Source organism: Strix uralensis, chromosome 4, assembly GCF_047716275.1.
Source record: "Strix uralensis isolate ZFMK-TIS-50842 chromosome 4, bStrUra1, whole genome shotgun sequence".
Classification (NCBI taxonomy): domain Eukaryota; kingdom Metazoa; phylum Chordata; class Aves; order Strigiformes; family Strigidae; genus Strix; species Strix uralensis.
This window is the reverse complement of record NC_133975.1, coordinates 47,146,722-47,167,966: the sequence shown is the minus strand read 5'-3', so window position 1 is coordinate 47,167,966 and position 21,245 is coordinate 47,146,722. Positions and strand designations below refer to the sequence as shown.

General features: G+C 35.4%; 1 protein-coding gene across 1 annotated transcript in view; it reads left to right on the top strand.

Annotated features, from left to right (window-relative positions):
• RXFP1 (relaxin family peptide receptor 1) overlaps nucleotides 1-21,245 on the top strand; it is a 99,727-nt gene that overhangs the window by 66,438 nt on the left and 12,044 nt on the right. The window contains exons 2-7 of the mRNA XM_074864937.1: nucleotides 1,590-1,715; nucleotides 2,832-2,987; nucleotides 15,563-15,667; nucleotides 16,507-16,612; nucleotides 19,586-19,657; nucleotides 20,710-20,781. Coding sequence (XP_074721038.1) covers nucleotides 1,590-1,715; nucleotides 2,832-2,987; nucleotides 15,563-15,667; nucleotides 16,507-16,612; nucleotides 19,586-19,657; nucleotides 20,710-20,781 — 637 coding nt within the window. The remainder of the gene's footprint in view (nucleotides 1-1,589; nucleotides 1,716-2,831; nucleotides 2,988-15,562; nucleotides 15,668-16,506; nucleotides 16,613-19,585; nucleotides 19,658-20,709; nucleotides 20,782-21,245) is intronic.

Sequence of the window (21,245 nt, the reverse complement as noted above, 5' to 3'; positions counted from 1 at the left end):
CCTTAATCCAAAAAAGAATTGCTTGAATATTATCTAGCATTTTACAATGGATTTTACTGTCTTATCTCCTGCCTACCTTTGTCAGCTTTGTCAAATACTTCCTCAGAGGATTGGAGGGTTTTCCATTCATAAATCTCCTGCAATCTGCAGGGTCCAAACTTCTGTCTTTTTTTGCATAAACAAAGTGAAGTTAACAAGTCAATGGACAAAGAACAGTGCTTTCAATGATTCAACTAGAATGAAGTTGTTAAGTGTGGATGCCTTGTTATCTTCTTTCCCAGGCAGGTATTTACATGCCAGAGTAATCTGACATAGCACAGAATGAGTAATGCAGATTCAGAATAGATATCATCAAGGCTATAAATTTACAGAGAATTCAAAACATTAAACACAGTGAGGGATTATGTACTCTTTCACAAAGAATGATTTCTAAACTGTGACAGTAAATTCATTAATCCGTTCAGGGATTAATATTATTTGACTAATTAATAGCAATTTCTAGAAAATGTTATGAAAATCCATTGAATGGTACTGTGAGAAGATAAATGCTACCATTTGAAATTTAAACTGCATAGAGATCAGCCCCTTTAAGCATAAAGTTCAGCTCAGTCTGAATATATCTTCAGTGTGTAGGATAAAAGGCTTGACAAAATATAAGGGGTTGTTTTGTGGGGGTTTGTTTATCGGTGTTTAGTTTTTCCATATTGTTGTCTTTTACCAGGTGTCTTGGTAGTTACTCAGATTGTGACAGACAACTGCACTGAAGGGAGCCTCAGTTGTCTGTGATGTCTATCTTTTCACAGCATGACACTTTAGACACCAAGTACTACACGTATTCTCTTTCACTATGTCTGTGTAAGATTTTTTTGCTACTTGTTTTTGGGTGGAACAGGGTAAAGATAATGTTCTGAATACAAGCACAGAACAACAGAGAGGTTTATGAACAATACGCAAGTGTGAATTCACCCTGGGATTAGAATATAGCCTTATTTTTGGTACCTATACATAAGAGAGGTAAAGAACTAAGGGAAAATTCTCTCTGAGCAATTGCATAGGTTTTACATTTGTGGATAAAAGCAAATCAACTTTTCAAAATCATACAGTGATTGTTAGTTGGAATATATGACTTTCTATGCAGAGCACTTCTGACAGCAAAGATAATTCAGTACATAGGGGAATAACATTATCTCAATTTCCTTCAGATACTGCTCCTACATTTCAGTTTTCCACAGTTGTAAGCACCGTCAAGTGTTTAGTATGTGAAAGTTCTTCCAGAAGAGATTTCTTATGAAGCTGAAGCACTTGATTCAATTTCCAGTGATTCCCTTAGTCAGGAGAAAATTTAGCACAAAAATCAGATGTTGCGTAATAACATATTTTTTGTTAATCTGAAAAAGTTGCATAGAAGGTTTATCCTTTGTCTATGAAAACAGCTTGGAAAAATAGTTGCATGTTTCCAAAGTAGCAATTTACTATCTGAACAAACATCACATCACAGTTAATGAAGTTTGTATAGAGTATTTCAAGTGCTCTAAGCAATGAAACAAAATATAATTTGTATTGGAATTTTTATCTTTTTTTTGTGATAGCATTCACTAAGTCAAATGCTAGCTATAATGAGGAAGTGATATTCAAAAATGAAATTAGCAGGCCCTTGCAAAATGGTGCTTCGCTAGGTAGATTTACTGAAGCTTTGGGAGTGCAAAGAGCACTAGGTAACATTCTGTGCTGGTGATAATTTTCTCCATGTCTGATATATTGGAGAGTGAACAAATTTAATTCCGGAGTAATTTGAAACCCTCTCCATAGTATGTTCCTGAGAAGACATGGATCTCGTATGACAAGAAATCTGAGTTGGCACCCTGCAATTCATTAGAAAAGCAGTAGATCGGTTGCGCTTACTCTGGAAAAAGTGGTGGTGGTAGAATTTGTCCCTCAGGTGCACTGGAGGGACTGGTAAGACATCATGCGTCTGCAAATGTGGGTAATCAGAGCTGCTGTAGTGCAGAGAACTGAGGAATAGAGGACAGGTAGGTTCCTCCAGCTGTCCTGGCTGGCCCTCATCAGATCCCTCTACCTTTCCCCTCAGCACTGCTTGAATGAAGTCCCTATATTCTGTGAAATTGCTTCCTATAAAGCATGGTTTTAGCAGAACAGCATCTGTGTATCTAAACTTCAGACTGGTAGATTCTGAACAACATCTCCAAATTTTCTGGACCAGGTTGACAACTCTTTGAAAGGATTCATAATGACACCTTTATGTCGTCTCACTCATTCTTCAGCAAAACCGCATCACAGATTTGATCTTACTTTTCTTGTTCTTTCATCCTTGATCAGTTTACATCTAGTGAATGTTTTAAAATTAGAATACATTTAAAAACATATAATGCTGACTTTGTATAAAAGGACTTATCTATCTGACTCTAAATTTTCAGCACAAATTAATGTAACCCATATCTGCATATCTTATCTGGTATATTGCTCTAATAAATTAATTTCTAGTGCAGAGTGAAACAATCCTTTTAAATAGTGGCCTTAGGTCATTTGTCTTCTATGACTAGCATTGCCATCTTATTACTAGGATGTGTGGGGAGGAATCACCTGGTTGCTTTATATCAAAGCAAATTTTAATTAGTTGATGATATAAATGGTTTTTGCCAAGTTAACAAGTATTGAATATACTATTGTAATTGCATGTTCAATGAACTAATATGTATTTATCGCTTGATATTCACATTGAAATGCAAATGAGTATAAAAGCATAATCTCAAAGATCTTTAAACAGTAAGAGCACATTTTAAACTAAGCCTATTCTTTCTATTTCTGTTTAGTCATCCGTGACACTTTGGAAGATCATGTTTCTGGAGTTGGTATCCGGTGCCCCCTGGGCTACTTTCCATGTGGCAATATCACCAAGTGTTTGCCCCAGCAACTTCACTGTAATGGTGAGGATGACTGCGGGAATCAGGCTGACGAAGACAACTGTGGTACGTGGTTGAGACTCTTTTTGTGTCTAGCACCTGCAGTTATTGAAACCCATGCAGTGTTCACACTAAATAGAGAATTGTTGTGTGTTAGGAATAAAAATGTTAAATGTTTTGCAGAGAATACAGCAGATCTTTGGTTTAGTTAATAAAGCCACCCAATAAGCCATTTGTTAGGAAAGAAGGATGCACCATGTTTTAGTTTCTGTAAGGTATCACTTCATCCAATTTTATCCCTGCTTTGAACTTGCTTACATGTGTCATTTTGATGTGTACAAATGGACATATGTGATCTAGCAAAGATCTCTGCTGAGGAGAGGTAGATGTATACACTAACAGAGTTTATATAAAGCTTAATGTGACTTTTAAAGCTGGGTGGGAAACATAATTAAGAAGAATTTCAAGATTTTTCAGATATTGTTTATGTCCTAATTTGGGAGAAAAACCGTGACTGCATGAGTGTGCTGTGCAAGCTTCACTGCTACCAGGCTTTGGGGTTTGGAAATGTCAAAATCTCAGGGAATACACATACTCAGGTCACTGCTGCCTGCTGTTGTGATCCTTGTCACTCCTGGCCCCACCACATGTAGCCGCGAACTTGACTTGGTTTGTAGGCTTTACACCTGCTGCAAACTTAGTAGGGCCAGGGCACGGGCTTTGCACTGCATCTACCATGCTTATTTGTGAAGATGCCCTGGCACAGCTTTAGTCTGTGCTGAGCAGCATCTCTCAAGCAGTGCTTGGACACGGCTCAGAGGGTGGCACAGACCTGGAACACTCTGGGAAAGGTCTCCTTATACTTTGTGAGAGGAGAGCTTAGTCATTTGGTTGTGAGCTATGACTGCAGGGAGAGAAAAGTGTGCCCTAGCACACTTTATTTACTGGTATTGTCAGCTTACTAACAGCCTGGATACTTTCAGAGCTACTCTCCAGAACTGCTGATCCATAGCAGATAGGGAAACTAGACTTCCTATTCCTTAGTAGCTTGCCTGTAGCCATGGAGGGCAGCCAGATGCATGGTGCCTGGCCTCACACGTTGCCTCCAGCTCACCAGAGCCAAGCAGGTGAGCTGTTTGCCTGTCCCAGCCAGGCACACTGCCATCAGAACAGTGGGGGGTGTGTTAAAATATTAAGTGAGTCTTCTAAATTATGTATAACAAAATAAATTTTCTGAAAGAAATTTTTAAAAAATATGGTAAAGGTATTTTTCACAAGCATTCTCAACAAAGTCAGTGAGGTTTTGTAAATAGTTGTTCTCATTGTATATCTGTGAAGCTGATTTTTGTACATATTTGTAGTATCTTTTTCTTATACCTATTGAATTTCAGCATATTAATCCATGTGAAAGTCATTTTTAATTCTAATCCCATTGAATGGACCTGCAGCTTTTTCTAGTCATTTGCTAATGCCAGAAACATACTTTCCATTTCCAGTAAGCAAAATCCCAAATAAAATTGCCTCTTGTTCCACCCTTCTCTAATTATCTTGCCTACAGTGGCAGAAATTGCTGACAGTGGTGCCCTCTTACATTTAAGAAGTCCAAGCACTATAAACAGTTGGTTTATCATTTCTGTATAGTACCAGGAAGTCTGTCTTACAAAGACTTGCTGAAAGTGTACAGCTTGATCAAATGGCAATTAGGATATTGCACAGTTTCATAATGGGATGTACAAGACAGTATAGCCTGCAAGACAATTCAGCTGTGATATTGAATCCTCATCTGGGTATAGTAATTCAAGAATGAGCTAGCCTCAGTCTCTGAAAACCTAACATACAAAAGATGAAGAGCCGTTGTATTGATTTACTGGCAAAACTACACTAGTAGTGTTTTTCTTGTATCTTGACCCCATATTCTCATTTAGAAATGCATGCCATGTATAACGCATTAAGGTCATATTCAGTAGTAATGTTTTCTCAAAAACTGCTGCTGCAGTCAAATTTTGTTGTTCAAACAAAAGAAGAGTCACTTCCTTGCATGAGAACATGGAATGTCTTGATGAGATTTTCTGCAATGCCCCTACACTGTAGTAAGAGTGAGGATCTTTGTGGGATAACTGTTTTCTGACCATCCATCTTGCTTGAAATCCAAGAAAGAAAGCCTCATTGATTAGCTCCCAAACAAAGAAACTACCCAGCTATTCTTTTTGGCTGCAGTTTCCCAAGACTGTTTTAGTATGCCTGACTTATGCTAGCAGTTATATCTGGTTCCTTTTACCCATTTGTTAAATATACAACTAGTTTTCAGTTGAAGTCATTGTTTCTGGTTACAGAAAAGCAATTCAAAATTAAATTGTTCCAGTGTAGTATTTATTTCATGCCATACCATTGGAAATTTTAATATTCATAAGGTACTCTAAGTAGCTCAACTTTTAAATTCTTACACACTTAGATCTTGCATAAATTTGCATAAGAGCTTTGAGGTGGCTAGTCTACAACATTCAACCCAACAAGTGTGGGGAGTGAAAAAAATCAGTTTAGAACCTCAAAGGAATTCAGAATTTTTTTTTTTAATGCATCTATCTCAAACACAGATAAGTAAAGCAACTGTTTTACTAATGATTTCTTCAGTAATGATAAAGCACTATCTTAAGCCTACAGAAAAATATTATGTACAGACCAGTATTATAAGGAAACACAAAAAAAAAGCTGTCATGGACAGTATTTCTTTCTGTGATAGAAAGGACAATACTAATGAAGAAGAAAAGGAAAAAACCCACACTTTTTCTGAAAACTATAATATTGCTTTTCCAAAAAAACCCAGGTATTCTAAACAAGAGAATCCAAAGTACAGCTGTTCAATACAAGCCACTAAGCGTGCTGAATATTAACAGCAATTGCAGTTACTGAAATAGCACTTTTAAGTAACATCAGTGAATGAAATGAGCAGAGAAGCAACTAGCTTAAAAAGCACACATAGATCTTCCAAGATAGTCGCTTTGTAAAAGTCTTTAAATGCCCTTGAAACAAGTAAAAGGCATCAGTGCAAAAGAGACCAACATGACAGGAGCCTCTGAAAATACTGAAACTAGTTCAACTATCTTGTAGCAATTCTGTCCCTTTCCTTTTTTAATGACTAAAGTCCTCATTCCTATAGAGATATTTATTGTAATCTTTGAGATGATTTGCAATATTAGTCCTGTTTCATGCACTGCATGCCTGGTAACAGCAAAACATGATTATAAATATTTCAAACTAAACCAAATCCTCACTGAGAGATGTGTTTTCAGATGTGCTGTAATTGCTGTCTACATCCAACCCCACACCAAAGATTGGCTTCATGGTGCCTTCTTCAAATCTACTTCGTCTTTCACTTCCACTGTAATATCCATGTCCAAATAATAAACATACAACTATGGTCCAGAGAAGTGAAATGACCTGGAATTAGAATCATAGGCAGAATTGGGAACAGACTCTAAGTCTCAGACTGCTGTGTTAGTGCTTAACCACAGGGTGTGGACATCCTGCTGGTCAGCTCAGCTTCAGCATTTCTTCCACTTCTGGAAAGGGGTGAATTGTATCCGATATGTTACAGTAGAGTAAAGTCACTCATCTTTGAAAACTCACATGCCTCTGTCACCTAGTTGGGTTTCTAAAACCAGTAAAATACTGTGTGTGATATCCTGATTGGGAAGAGCCTAAGGCAATGTAGTAAACTGCAATGAGAGGAAGAGACAAGCAGTTGATCATGCCTGAAGTGGTGGGGGGGTCTTTTTGAACTATGACTAGATAACTTTAAATGTGCATGGAAAATACAATCTTACCTTTTGAACTTGAAAACATAATCCATCAAGTAGAAGTGGGTGTCTCTGCAAATTTGTCATGAATATGGTATTTTTAAATAAGAATGATTTAAAGTTTCATAATTTGTCATAAAAGCTTATGGTTTTGAGGACTTTCTTTTTTCAGGCTTGTGTATGGCAGCAAATTTTTCTCTGCTGTTCTGCCCCATGCTCAAACTTTCTGAAGCATCATGTTCTTGAAAAGTTTGAGTGCATTGTTAAACAGTTTAGCCTGTATCACATTTCACTTTGAATTATTTTTGTACCTGTTAGCAAAATTCAGAATGTGTGGGGGAAAAAAAAAATATAGCAATTCCAGCATCCTTCTGTGCCCAAGCCTGCTTAAAGCTTAAGTTGGCAAAGCAGAGTGAGTTTGATAGTGTTTTGTCCTACTGAGACGTTTGATTTCAAAGGTAATGGCTTCAGCCTAATTTTTCACGGAAGACCTTTTCCTGTTTATTTACAGCTGTAATATTTGATTCTGTAGCTACTTGATGTTTATAGATGGGAGGCTAGAACTTTTGTTTACTTCATTGCTTTATTAAACATGAGCAGAAAGGATAAACACTACGCATAATCACAAATTATGCTCACCTAATGCTATGGCAGTGTTGACATGGAAATTGTTCCCAAAACAAGTAAAGAGTATTTCTTATATCAAATACATTACTGCTGCAACATTGCTGTCAATGTCTAGGCAAAGACTTTTGAAGGCCAATGGCATAATAAAAGTGCCAAGTACATATTCCCAAGTACATATTCATGGAAATAAGCATTTTGGAATCTCTACTTTGACAATGACGCTTAATGATAAACAAAACAAAATTAAAACTAGCAGCAGTAGATAAAAGCAACAGTTGACTAATATAAACCAAAAATAACAAAACAACAGTATTTGTGATGTAGCTTTTTCACTGAGTCCACATGTGTTTTATTATCTTAAAGTGCATGTTTGTTTAGATGAACAAATTCTGACATGTGACAAATTGCAAAAACATGAAAAGTTAAATCATAACAAATGTACTTTACAAATTTGGACAGAAGGCAAGTAATGTTGACAGTAATCATCTACGGATGGGTTTTTTTCAAAATAACTCTCTGAGTAGCTTTAGAGAAAAAAAAATCCTTAATCTGTTCCCTAATTATTTAAATTTCATAATTTACACATAAGCACTTTACATTTTCTTTTTTAAAGTTCTCTCAGCCTCTCAGTAGATTCAGCCATCTACTCAGAGGGCTGAATGAGCAAACTTTTGTCCTAGATAAGGGTCAGTTTTCTCTGAATAAAATTTTCCTACTATTACATGCAGCGATAAAAGTGTAACGTTATTAGTCTAACAACTTTTGTGTAATTATTTCTTCCAGAAACATCACTGGGTCAGTTATAATTTTGTAGTCATATCATGCTAATTACAAAGTGCTGCAAAAATTCTCAATGCAGTTAAATTTTAAATAACTAAGAGACTGAATATTTGTTTTTCCTGTGTGATCTTCTAAGATCTTTATTGCAATTGATCCTAATATTCCAGACATTCTGCTGGATAGTCAGCATGATTTGTTCATCATAACTGTAAATTAACTGCAATGTTAATATGATGTCAGTTCTTGGAGAGAAGCCTCCCAGTAAATTGCAGTGTAGCTCACCTCAAGTTTCTTGTTCCAAAAGCCACCTGTCAACTCTTGAATTTAATTTGGTACAAAATTGTAAATGGAGAAATATAGAAATATAATCAGATCTCAAGAGGTACTGATTTTCTCCTTTCAAGGGAAACTCTGGACTTTACATCCTACATGTCAAATTTGAAAGCATATTTTATGATATGTCTTGAAGTCTAAGATTAAGACCTACTGCTTTGTCTTTGCAATTTAGCACTATGTGTCAGCATCCTATAGTTACATGTTCTGAAAATCCCTTGGATGTAAAGTACAGGTGCACTCATTTCCTTATAAATAGTCCTGCTTTCAGATTTAAAAGTTTTTCCTATCTTCCATTTGGGTTTGATAGTACCCAAACATGCAGTCATAATCTATGTAGTTATTGGATTTATGATGTTCTGTTCTAATTTAAAATGCAAACAATAAGACCGATATAAAATCTTCAGTCACACAACCTAGGCTTTTGACCACAACATGTCTTACCAAGCAAGGCTGAGCCTGGTGAGAACTGACGCAGGCTGACTCTACTAAAATCGATGGAGAGACTCCCACTGTCTTCAGTGAGCAAAGAATCATAACTTACCTAAATTAGCAAACTATTGAAAAACATGTTTCAAAAAAACAATGTTTTTGACTCGTGTGCTAGCCTTACTAAATAGTACTGGATAAGACTGTTCAGAAGCACAGTGTTAACAGTGATTTTTCTTTTTTTTTCTCTAGCTGAGATTAAGAAATCTAGGATATCATCTCCTGCAATTTGTCATAGTAACAGGAGATATAAAATATAGTATCTTCCCATGCAGTCTGTGATATATAACTCTCATAAATAAATGCCTTAATTATTCTTTTCTTAAGCTTAATTGGAAATTGAGTAGATATGGTTTATGTTTTGTTTAAATTAGGGTTACTGTCCTTTCACACCACTCTATAGCCCTTATGGTCTACCTAAGAACTGGTTGTTGAAATAGGTCATTTATTACTAGTAAATCTCTAGAGGAAATGGATATGTGCAAATAACACAGGTATAAGTTGTATTTAGAATAAAAATTATTTTAACATAATAATTGTTAAAAATGCAACACTAGAATTCTTATTAATTTCAAAACTAAAATCATGTGCATTGGGGCTAATCCCTTGCACCTTTGTAGACCAGATTGTTTCACCGTGAATGGGGCATTAAAAAACCAACAACTACTGTTACATATTTGACTACCACTCTACTTACTAGCAATAATAAAAAGGGAATAGAAAGAACACCATGCTAGTGTGTTTCATTTTATCTTTTTTCACAAGCAGGGTCTTTAATTATGTAGAGTAGTTAATGGAACAAAGTAGTCTAAGCTGTTTTGAGAGCACAAGTTTCCTCAGTGTTTAGAAGTTTGGCTTCTGTACAATTTTGCTGATAGTTCTGCAAAACTGGTTTTTTGGCAGTTAGGCAATGGTTGCAGCGTGCCTGCATTTGTTTTTTAATCACAGTGTCATAGCCACATTTTTCCAGCCCAGTGAAGCAAGAACAGGCATGCAGATTTAATTTAAGATGTTTCTGACTCTCTGGAGGAGTGCTTCACTGACTAAATGTATTTACCATTGTGTTGCTCCCAGGCCTAAGAGGTCTCCGAACAAAAGGCAGCATTCAGCTCCCCAGTTATAAAGTTCACTTATAGATGTTCGTTAAGCTCTGTCTAGCTCATAAACTGGAAATCACAGAAGAGTTTTCCAAAAGAACTTGGGCAGGGAGCGGCTCTTTGAAGTCTTGCACCTATTTACCTCTAAAAGCACAGGCCTAATCTGTTACTGTGTGCCTTGCAGTCTTCGGGTGACTGACTTGCCTTATTAAATATGTTATAACATACTACCCCTTTTTTAAAAGGGCCTATAAAATTCAATAGGATGAAAATAATAACAATCTATATAGATGTCATGCTGGTTTCATATGTGTTTCTTTGAAGGTCTATAAACTTACAGAGAATTATTGCAGTTCTGTAGATTCATTAAATCATCTTCTAGATTTCCATAGCAGAAATCTAAATTTCTATGGGATGTCTCAAAACATCTATACAAAAGATATATGTTTTAATATTACAAGATTGCTCATAAGGGATGAGAACTTTCAGAGGGTCTGTGCTTCCCATTTTTGCCTCAGCACATTGAGGAAGAGCTTGATGACTTTGTATTTCAAATTAATACTAATAATGAATAATGTTATAGTTAGTCTCGTCTTTTTCTGGCATGATATTTTTTTCCATCATACTTAAAATGTGACATTTATATGTATGAGACACCATTCAGTTTTGAGCCCTAGATAGTAAATTCTGTTTATAAAGCAAAAAGAAACACTTGGAAGTCAACACCTGCTCAAAACATAGTAAATACTTGGCAAAAGATCGGATTTTCAAGCTTCACATGGAAATTTTACGTATACGGCCAAATTTTCTTCTCACTGTCATTGCTCTTCATCCACAGTATATGTACTAAAATAATCAGGTTTACACTGATGTGCAAATATCAGCAAATGGAATATCTTTGCTAAAGTTCTGGATGCTTTTAATCAATTTTGTTACTGACATCTTTAAATATTGTTGATAACTAAGGGGAACTTTTACATTTCAGTAGGCTTATGTCTATTCTGGTCTCCACTGTAGTGGCTTACTGCTAAGGGAACTTTCAAGCAACTCAAGGTTTTATAGATGTACTCATACCATTAACTTATTTAAATGTATTCTGTCACATTTATTTAAAAAATTATAAATACTTTGAGAAAAACAGAATAGAAAATTGGCTTAATCTATATAGATTAAAAGTATTGTTATATAAACTGGAAAACTTCTCTATGCAAGTGTTTCACAGGAATAAAGACACAATATTAAGAAAATATTTATCTTTTGGAAATTTGAGCCTGCTTATTTTCTTAAAAGTTACACTGGATTAATTAAATTGTTCAAAAATCAAGAATAAACTTGTGTAAGCATGTAATCTAGTTCATCCAGAGAACTGTAAACCTTATTTGAATTTATTTAATTCCTCTTTGTTTTTCTGTGATTGCATTGTCACATATAAGTAGGCAAGATACATTTCAATTATCAGGAGGAATAGGACACAGTCAATGTGCAGTGACACACAGTTTGGTGTGGGATAAATTGTCTTTGCCTTGACTGGTAGGTGTCCAGTTTTACGTTCTTCATTTTTTCCACTTGGGTATCTAAACCGGGGCTGTGAAATTCACTCCCAGAGCTGAATGCTCCAGGCACTGCAACACTCCGCTTTGTAAAATCTCAGTGTGGTTTTGGTCTCACTGTAAATTATTAGACTGTATCAGTATGCCCCAACACTCTGGAAAAGAGCAATTATATTCCTTCATCTGTAAACATTTTAAAAGGAATTGCTTCTTGTCTGGAGGACATAGGTTTTCCCTGTTGTACTAAAAGATATCTTTGTGAAAAGCCTGAAGTCATTTCTTACAGCAAGAGAAAGTATATTTGAACAACTGCCAAAAAGAAATATGACCACAAGTTATGACCACTAAGAGCAAAGATGAAATCAAAGGGTGACATGGTGTCTCTTTAGAGTGCTTATGCATTTAACTGGTAGCATTTCTCTGCATAATAACCCATGAAGACATGGCCGAGAGAAGGGGAAATTCATATAGATAACGTCCTGTTCATAAGCTCCATACTAAATAAGAGATGTGTCTTTAATTGAGCTAAACTGATATTTTCTTGGATCTGTCACTGAAAAGATTATTCAAATCTGTAGTTTGGCAGGATTAACTTACTCTTTCTCATTCCTTTCTCATCAGAAACAGTAATTGACAACTTTTAACAAGGAACGGTATATTAATCTGTAGTCAGATAAATCCAGTTTATAATTACTTATTTCACTTATCCCATGTAGGGGAAGATTTGCTGATGCCTTGTTTTCTCAGATCTCATTTTTTTACAGAAGTGCAGCCAACATAATCTATTTTAGTACTGGCTCAAGAAAAAGCAATTTCTCATCTGAGCTGTACTCCCCCAAAAGATAGATTTGCGTTTTCAAGATCAGTACTATTACCAGTCGTTTCTTAAAGTGTTTGGAGAAACTTGTCTTGACAGAGGTAAACAGGTCACAAACCTACCACATAAACTCTAAATGATCACAAAGTGATTTACAGTTCTGGCACTGAGTACTTAACTGAACAGTTGTACTAAATATAGTTATTTGCAGAATACATTCTTCTGGGATTTGACAGAACAGTTTCTATAAAATAAAGACTGTCCCAGGCTTGAGCACAAAGCTTGGCCCAAAGCAAACATTTTTGAAGGTCAGAAAACTTTTAACAACTTGTTTTGTCATATTCAGATATGCCTTTGTATTTCTACTAGAAGGCAGGAAAATCAATGCCATGAGAAAAGACCATTATTTAAAACGAACTGACCAGAAACTCCAGACAACCGGAATGCTTCCAGTACTAAATAATCCATCTTCTCTCTTCTCTGTACTTTTTTTCCCCTTCTCTTTTATGGCCACCCAAAAATACACACCTGCCTCTCAACATCCTTGAAAATGCTGATGAACTTCTCCTTCGTAGTGAACTTCTCCCTCATTTCCATTAGTGTTGGAGACACTGTACCTCTTTTTTTCTCTGCAGGTGTGAACTGCAGTAATAATCACCTCTTGTATGTGCTTTGTCACATGGCAAAGCATTTTAAAAATACTAAAAGGTGGAATAAAACCTCATCTATCCACTCTTTAGTGTCAGAAGCAGGGAAATGCAGAAAAATGATACTTTATATGTTCATTGGCTTACAGGAGGATCAGAATTTATGGCTTTTAACTATATATTCAGAATTTGCAGATTAGTGATTAGTTGTCCAAAACTTTCCATGAATGTAATTATGAATTAGAAAGTCAAAACATATTTTGAGACTGTATTCCTGACTGCAAAATATTTATTTGATATGATTATACTCCAAGAATAATCTCATTTTTAATGCATCATTACAAATTCCTGTTTAAAAATCCCCAATGAAAGATTCCTTTCTTCTTAAATCTCACCTTCTCTGTGTACATTGTATTTCCACTAGTTTCTTTAGGTCCCAGTTGCTGGGTCCAGCTTTGCAAATCAAAGTCAGTGGATGTGCTCCATTTAAATATTCAGAAATAGTGATAGGGGAAACCTCATTACAGCCCTAACTACAGGGCAATAGGTTTATAAGGCACTCACTGCTTGCAAAGGATCTGTTCTCATCACTTCATCAATTACAGATTTCATGTTCTAGGTAGTCCTAAAACTGAACATTTAAAACAGGCTGGACCAATATTTCTGCAGGTTTGCCAACACCTTTCGTTTTGTCCAAAATGCATAAGGCTGCTTCTAAATATCAGTTTAATGATCTAAACTGACAAAACTGCTAATGGATCAGAGCATACCAGGTGCTTTTGAGGAAGTTAGTAAAATGTGCTTAAATGCCTTCTTCAGGTGGGAATCTGGCTTTCTTGCAGAGCATAAAATAATTCACATTAATTTTCGAGTGAAGAAGTCACGTTTCAAGTCTGTCTTTTCTCTTAATGGAGCAATTCCTGAAGACAGATATTTTGGTTTGCTTTGAATCTTTTATCTTGAAAATATTTATGTATAACAAACAAATAACTATATAAAAGATGGTTTGCCTGAAGTTACTTAATCTTTCATAATATCCATTAATCAGCATGTATAGTACATCTTTGAAGCTTAGACAGTGAAGAGGCAGGCATCTCTCAGAACAGCTCTGACTGCTGACACTCCATAGACAGGCTTCGGGAGATGTTTTCAAGGTAGTTTCCCTACCTAGCTGAGAAAACAACTGAGTTGTCATGTGACATGAAAAATGAGACACCGTTTCAGAATGGGAGAAGTTGCAAAGAAGTAAATATATTTTATTTCTCCCTGCCTATTTTCAAGCCAATAGATATAGTAGTAATGCTTACTTGAATATCAAGTTTTATAGAGAAATGTCTGTGAGGAATTGTATTTAAGTGTAACTAAACAATTACCATGTGAAATTGCAGGGGAAAGGACTGTTGCTAGCATATCATAAAAGTGAAACTAAGACTGTAATGACTAGCAAAGCAGAGCCATTCTCAAAGTTTTCTTATGAATGTTGTTTGACACTAGGTGTTCTTACAAAGTACTGCTTTCAATTATGACTGATGCTTTGACAGTGAGTGCCATCCTAAGGAGCATTTCTGCTACTGGTGCATATTCATTGAATGAGATGCTTTAAAATAAAAAGGTGTGGGTGTTGGTCAAAGCTGAAGAGAGACCAGATGCAAATTAATGAAATTAAAATTGGATCACAGCTTTTAAAAGCAAATTTTTTTTTTTTTTTTTTTTTTGTGGTGTGTATTCCTGCCCTGTTTTGGAAGTGGTTACCTGATCATTTAATTTGTCAGATGTCAGATATATGACAGACTTCCAAGAAATGTCTGTCATTATTTTCAGCACTATTGTATCTGGAAATCCCCATTTGTGGGAAGGAACTGAAAGGTCTGCTCTTCAATTTTCACCTTTATGGCCATAAACCACTCTGTTCCAGTACATCTATTTACAGCAACCAAACTGGTAATATGGAATAACGCTTTGTTAAGAAGATGCATAGTAAACTTAACTTAGACATACTGACTTGAATATGTTACACCATGTCACACATTCTTTTGAAAAGCAGTGTTCATTTGGCCTTCACCTAGATTTTCAGAAAAGAAATTATAGGTTGTGATAGTGTGAGACAGCCCTCTGAAAGAAGTAGTCGGGGTCATAGTAATCATTTGAGCTTTACTGGACAAACTGACAAACCTGCACATTTAAGGAAGTAGGAAAATAGGGTTGCCTCTCGTTTTCAGACTCACATAACAAAAAGTTCTGAAGTGAAAGACAATAATTTTCAGTGCAACTGTCCCAGAAAATGTTGTTGAAGGAAGGTATAATAAGCTGTTCCTACTACGCAGCGCATAATCTCTCAACATACGTGTGATTAGGTAGCTGTATAAATGTCATCTAACGGTCTGTGAAATGTTCTGGGAAAAAACATGTTATTTAGATAAAACTTGATGCATTAAATTTAGTGACGGTATTTCTACCTTCTATTTCTGTTCTAATGTATCTTCCATTTGTGGTTTTTTTTTTAGAAGACAACAATGGATGGTCTCTGCAATTTGATAAACATTATACAAAGGACAAATACAATAAACTGAAATCTCTGTATGCATTTCAGACAAAGACACCTGAGTGCTGTAAGTAATTACAGATATTATTTGTGTGATTATTACTAATGACTTCTTGATAGAAATACACAGCAAATATGCTTATCAGAAAGAGAAATATTGTGCAGTTTCATTTATAGTGAAACAGAATTAATGTCTCAGATGAACAAATGCATTGAAACTAATTTCAGTTCCATTAAGACTTACTCATTTTCTGTAGAAGTGTTAAACACATGCCAGTGAGGAGGGCAATATACATTTATCTGAATGTATTAATACCACTGGAAAGACCATGAAACACATAACTTTCAGACTGAAATGCAGGCAACATTCCTCTAAATTCACTTCTTGATACATCAAATAATTCTTGCAAATCCCCTCCACTCCAGCGGACATTCATCCCTTTGTACAGATTTGCTGGCTCTGCTGTCTACTACGAGCACTAACTTAAAGCACAGAGATGGAGTGAAAGGGACCAAAGACTTTCTGACCCATTTTCATCCTGTGTTCACCTGGACAGAGTTGTGCTCATTCCAGTAAATGTAAGAGGACTGAATAATCTAAAAAAGAACCACAAAAAGTCCATGACAGATTCCTGTATATCAAGCCTAATGTTCATGTGCTTTTACAAGCTCTTTCACAGAGGTCAGGAGGTAACATAATTTTTTGTGTCCCTTTATATTTATTGTTGGGGTCTTCCCAGGTCTAAATCAATTACATAACAACATGTGCCTTAATTTCTGTTTCACACAGCCTTATTATGTCTGTCTTTGTGCTTACTGTTCTTTCACACCGTATTTCTTCTCTCCACATCCCATCACCTCACCTATCCCACCTTTTGCCACCACCACATTCTTGCTCTCATGCAGTGGCTGGTGCTGTGCCAGCAGAGTGTACCTGCCACGGGCTGGAAATCTTCTGCAATGCTGCAAAATTGCGTGCTGTTCCATCAGTCTCTTCAAACATAACCATAATGTAAGTAGAGCAGAAAAGTGATCTCTTGATCTGTTCAGGTTTGACTATCAATCCTACAGCCTTTTCACAACTATAGCCTTATAATTATGACCAGTTGGCTCAGCTGGTGCATGTGAAAGCATAGTGTCTCTTTGTTGACAAGTCCTTTAATGTTTTAAGTTTTTCCCTGCATAAAAGGAGAGAAAATGAACTAAAAAACTCTGTGTGAAGTGATCATTTCAGTGTTGTAACAGTGACTTGAGCTAGAAACACTTTCAGGAAATCTGAAGAAATCTTTAAAAGAAATGTTTCCTTTTAAAACACAATACTTAGGACTTTTTTATTATTCTATGATCCTGCCAATATCGGTAGTCTATATTCCTGCCAATAAAGTCAATAACCTTGAACTCAGTGGAACTACCTGCTTGAACAACTCTCTTTAGTTCTCATCTGATGTCTCTGAATACACTGTTATTTTTAAAACAATTTAATCTGGGCTGGGTCATCATAGAGATACGTATGTATAAATGAAACTTTAAGAGATCAGGGAATGCTTGATATTGCTCTTAGTTTGCACATCACTGTTTGAGAGGTTTTTTCTGTGTGGTGATCAGAGGGCAGCATCACATGTTCTTACCCAAAGATCTTCCTTGTAGAGCAGGGGTACGAACTTTTCTGTTCGGTACAAGTTTGTGTTTGCATGTGAATGAGGTTCTTTCTAATTGGGTCCACGTTTGAATACCACAATACTTCATAACGAAGATTGACGTAGAATGTCAAATAAATATTTAAAATGGCTGTTGGTTCAGAGTCAACAAAGACTTCAAAAATAATGGCCCAGTTCTAACTTTAGAAAAAGTAGTAAATCAGTTCAGCTGGCTTTTGGGCAGACTTTCTTCTAATCCAACCATGCCCTGAATGATTTTTGTTCTTGGCAGGATGCTTGAGTCGGTGCACAATGGAGATGGGGACATAGGGACACATGCACTGGGAAATAAGCTCTATATGCATTTGATGTTTGAAATAATTCAGTGGTTTAGTTTACCCTCAATTTTTTTTAACTCTTAGATTTAACTATTCTTTTGTCAATTGCTCTGGGGACCTGGAAGAATATTTTTTGATGATAAAGTATTCAGCTTACTGCTTAAATAGATACAAATATTCAGGCAAACAGAGGTAGCATATTCAGATGGTTTCATGTTGCATTTATTATTTAGCAGTGTGAAAACTGCTCTTATTGAATAAAAAAAGTGGCAGCACTGCAGGAAGCTGGGAGAGTAGTTTTACTGTGTGCATTCATTCCTACAGGTCTCTTCAGAGGAATCTGCTAAGGAAACTTTCTGCTGACATTTTCAAGAAATACCAAGACCTTAAAAATCTGTAAGGGAGTGCTTCCACTTAAAATATCTATTTAGTGCCTTAAATATTCATCCTCTCCCTCTCACATACACATACACACACACAGAGAGCTTAACATCTAAGTGACAACCCTCAGTTTATACTCTAAATTCTATTTTGTCTTACCCTTCGGTACCTTATCTAATTGTGAAACCTGTTTGGCTCAAATAACTTGATTTGACATCTTTCTTTTTGCAAAGTCATAATTTCTACATATTTATTTTTTTTATATTAACTATTTTATACCAGAAAAAACGCTAAAGTTTCATTGTGTCTGAAGGAAGTTACATTTATAATGAACAGTAATATGACAAAAGAAATTAAAGTAACTTAATCCATTTATTCTGCAAAACAAAAGTTTGGAAACTTAAACTTCCTATTGTCATGGGAAGCTCACTCACATGACTTGGTTTTACTCCTAATTATGTCTGGTATCAATTTGATAATGCCCCAACTAATTAAATTTTATGGCAACACAGTACTGTATTATGTTTTATGATGTGTAACATATATGTTGTTCAAAAATAATAAATTTTAGCAACTTTGCTTTATATAGAATTAGTGAAATTAAGAATTAAATACAAAAGTCTAGAGGAGGGCTACTGTGTCACCAATTCAAGGCATTTAATATTCCTAGAAAACTTACTGGAGTGTAACGTTTGGGAACTGTGCTGTACTGCAGCACCATCTTGTGTTCACACAGTTAAGTACCATTACGACCGTAAAGTCTTGAAAACGTTTTTCTTAAAAGATATACATCCATATCTACCTGTACAAAACATTTGTTTCTAATATTAATTTCACATATTTCTTATCTATAACTGTACATTTCAAGAAAGCTTTTGAACAGTGTTTGACACAAACCCATTTCACAAAAGCCCGTGTCAGATTTCTTATTGCTTTTTAACAGGAATGCATCTGGATGCTTTATGAACAGCAATTTAATTAAAGTTGTTTATATTTAAATATTTCTCAGAGAATAACACTATAATGCTTTAAAATTATTTGAAAAGGATTTAGTGTTTGCAGGTGATAATATTTTTTAACTCATTTCATCAAAGTAGATAAACAGAAGGAAAAAGTATTTTTTAATTTACAGAAGATTAATAAGATTCGTTTTACATTTTTATTATATTATCTTAAAAATGCAGCATTTTCAAAATTCTCTGATACTACAAACAGAAAATTCAAAAATACATTTGAATTTGATATTCGTCATACAAAATTTTGCTTGTAGCAGGGTTCTAGGTAAACATAAACATCAGCTCACACAAGTGAGAACTGCAAGGTTAGGACCTAAAACAGGAGGTCACAAAAAACCACTTCATTGGTCATCTCAGGCAAACCAAGAGTCCATTTGAATTAATTTTCTAATTCTGCTAAGGGGGGTGGATATTTCTTTCAAAACACCTTTGCAGTCTTTGCAGCTATAGCTGTGAAATGGTTATTGTCAAATTTAAGGTGTAAAAAGTTTGAGAACTTGATTTCGAGTATCACACTTGCATTCAGTTTAGTTGATAGATTTTCATTGGTTATTTATGCTTGCTTTGACTTTGCGTGCTTAGAGAATTAATTGTTGGGTTTGTATCTTTTTAGGTATCTTCAGAATAATAAAATTAGAACTGTATCTGAACGTGCTTTCAAAGGTTTATACAACTTGACAAAACTGTAAGTATTGCTTTTCAAATACCGAAGTAAAAAGCAGCAGGAAGAGCTCTGAGAGTCACTACAGATGTGTCTTTCACTTAACAGTGTTAGGAAGTTGCAAAATGGTCCGAATCTTAAACTCAACGATTGGATAGAGAAAGCAAAGATAGACTAAGAGCTCTCTGTGCAAGTTTATCTGACAGGACAGTAATTTGAAAATACAAGTGGGCTCCATACTTCACTCCTATTCCCCAGATCCTCAGAATGGAAGAAGTCTGGTAGTTACCCTGCAGAAAGTCAGAGAGAATGAAGAAGCAGTAAAACAAAAGCAAGAGCTTGTGATGGATGAAAACTCTTTAACATTGTATTTTGGTTTACAGAAGCAAACCAAAGTAATCAGTATCGGTAATGAAAGAACACTTTTCTCTTTATTGTGCGGCAGCTTTTTGAAAGGTGCTTCTAACTTTTAAGGAAAATGCTTGGTGACAGACAACACATAAATTGCATTGTTCGGTTCAGTTTTTTATTTCTACAGTATTTTTAAAAGGACAACTTTAAAATGTTGTGCCTCTTATTTTTCCATTACACAAGTGTGGTTGATTATCTGTTATTACAGCTGCTGCTATTACCTTCCCAGACCATTTACAGTACCCCTCCCCCTTCGTTTCTCAGCCTTTCTTTTTCCATGATTCTGATTTCCATTATTTCCATGGTATCTACATTTATGACTAACATCCTTAGCAAAGACTGAAGGGGAACCTGGGAACATTCATGGAACAAATCACTCCACAGAAGCAAACTGGGAAGGGCCTAAAATATCACAAAGTGAAAATATTTAACTTGCTGCATGTAGACAAAATGTTCTACATGACTGCTCTGAAAGTCCTTAGTAGAGAGAGTCCCGCCTTGTTCTCAAAGAAGGACATGAAAATTATAATCAGAAATGATCATTATGAAAAATTTTAGTGGTATTCTGACAAATTATCAAGGAACAAAAGTCTTAAAACTCTTTTTCATGCATCTGTTGCTAATTGATCATTCCATTCATTTATCTTTGGTTGGCCTTGTTTTAGATACCTGAGTAACAACAAGATAACCAGTTTGAAGCCTGGTGTCTTTGAAGATCTCCACACACTTGAATGGCTGTATGTTGTTTGCTTATTTGTATGTTTATTTTATCAATGAATAATTAAAGCAAGACAAAGAAATATTTGGATTGCTTTCATTTTTGTGCATAGCAGTACTTGATACTACATAATAATAATAAGGAACTCCTGTTACACTGTGCAAGGTAAAAATCTAATTGACTTTGGTGAGAGCAGAAATTAGTTTTTGGGCCTTAGTGACTCCAATGACTGATGACTTTTACAATACTAAATAATGTTTATTAGTAATTGCTTGTTACAAATTAATACATGAAATAACTCAGATACTATAAAACAGTAGAAAGATAATTTTTTGGGGCAGGTGTTTCCCTTAAGTAGTGCTTGCAATGCCCCAGACAAAACAACTGTCATAATCTGAAATACTGGTTTATTACTGCTTTTCAGACAGATGAAAATTAAATACTATTTTGACTCAGTAAAGTTATTAAAAATAAGCAAGTAAT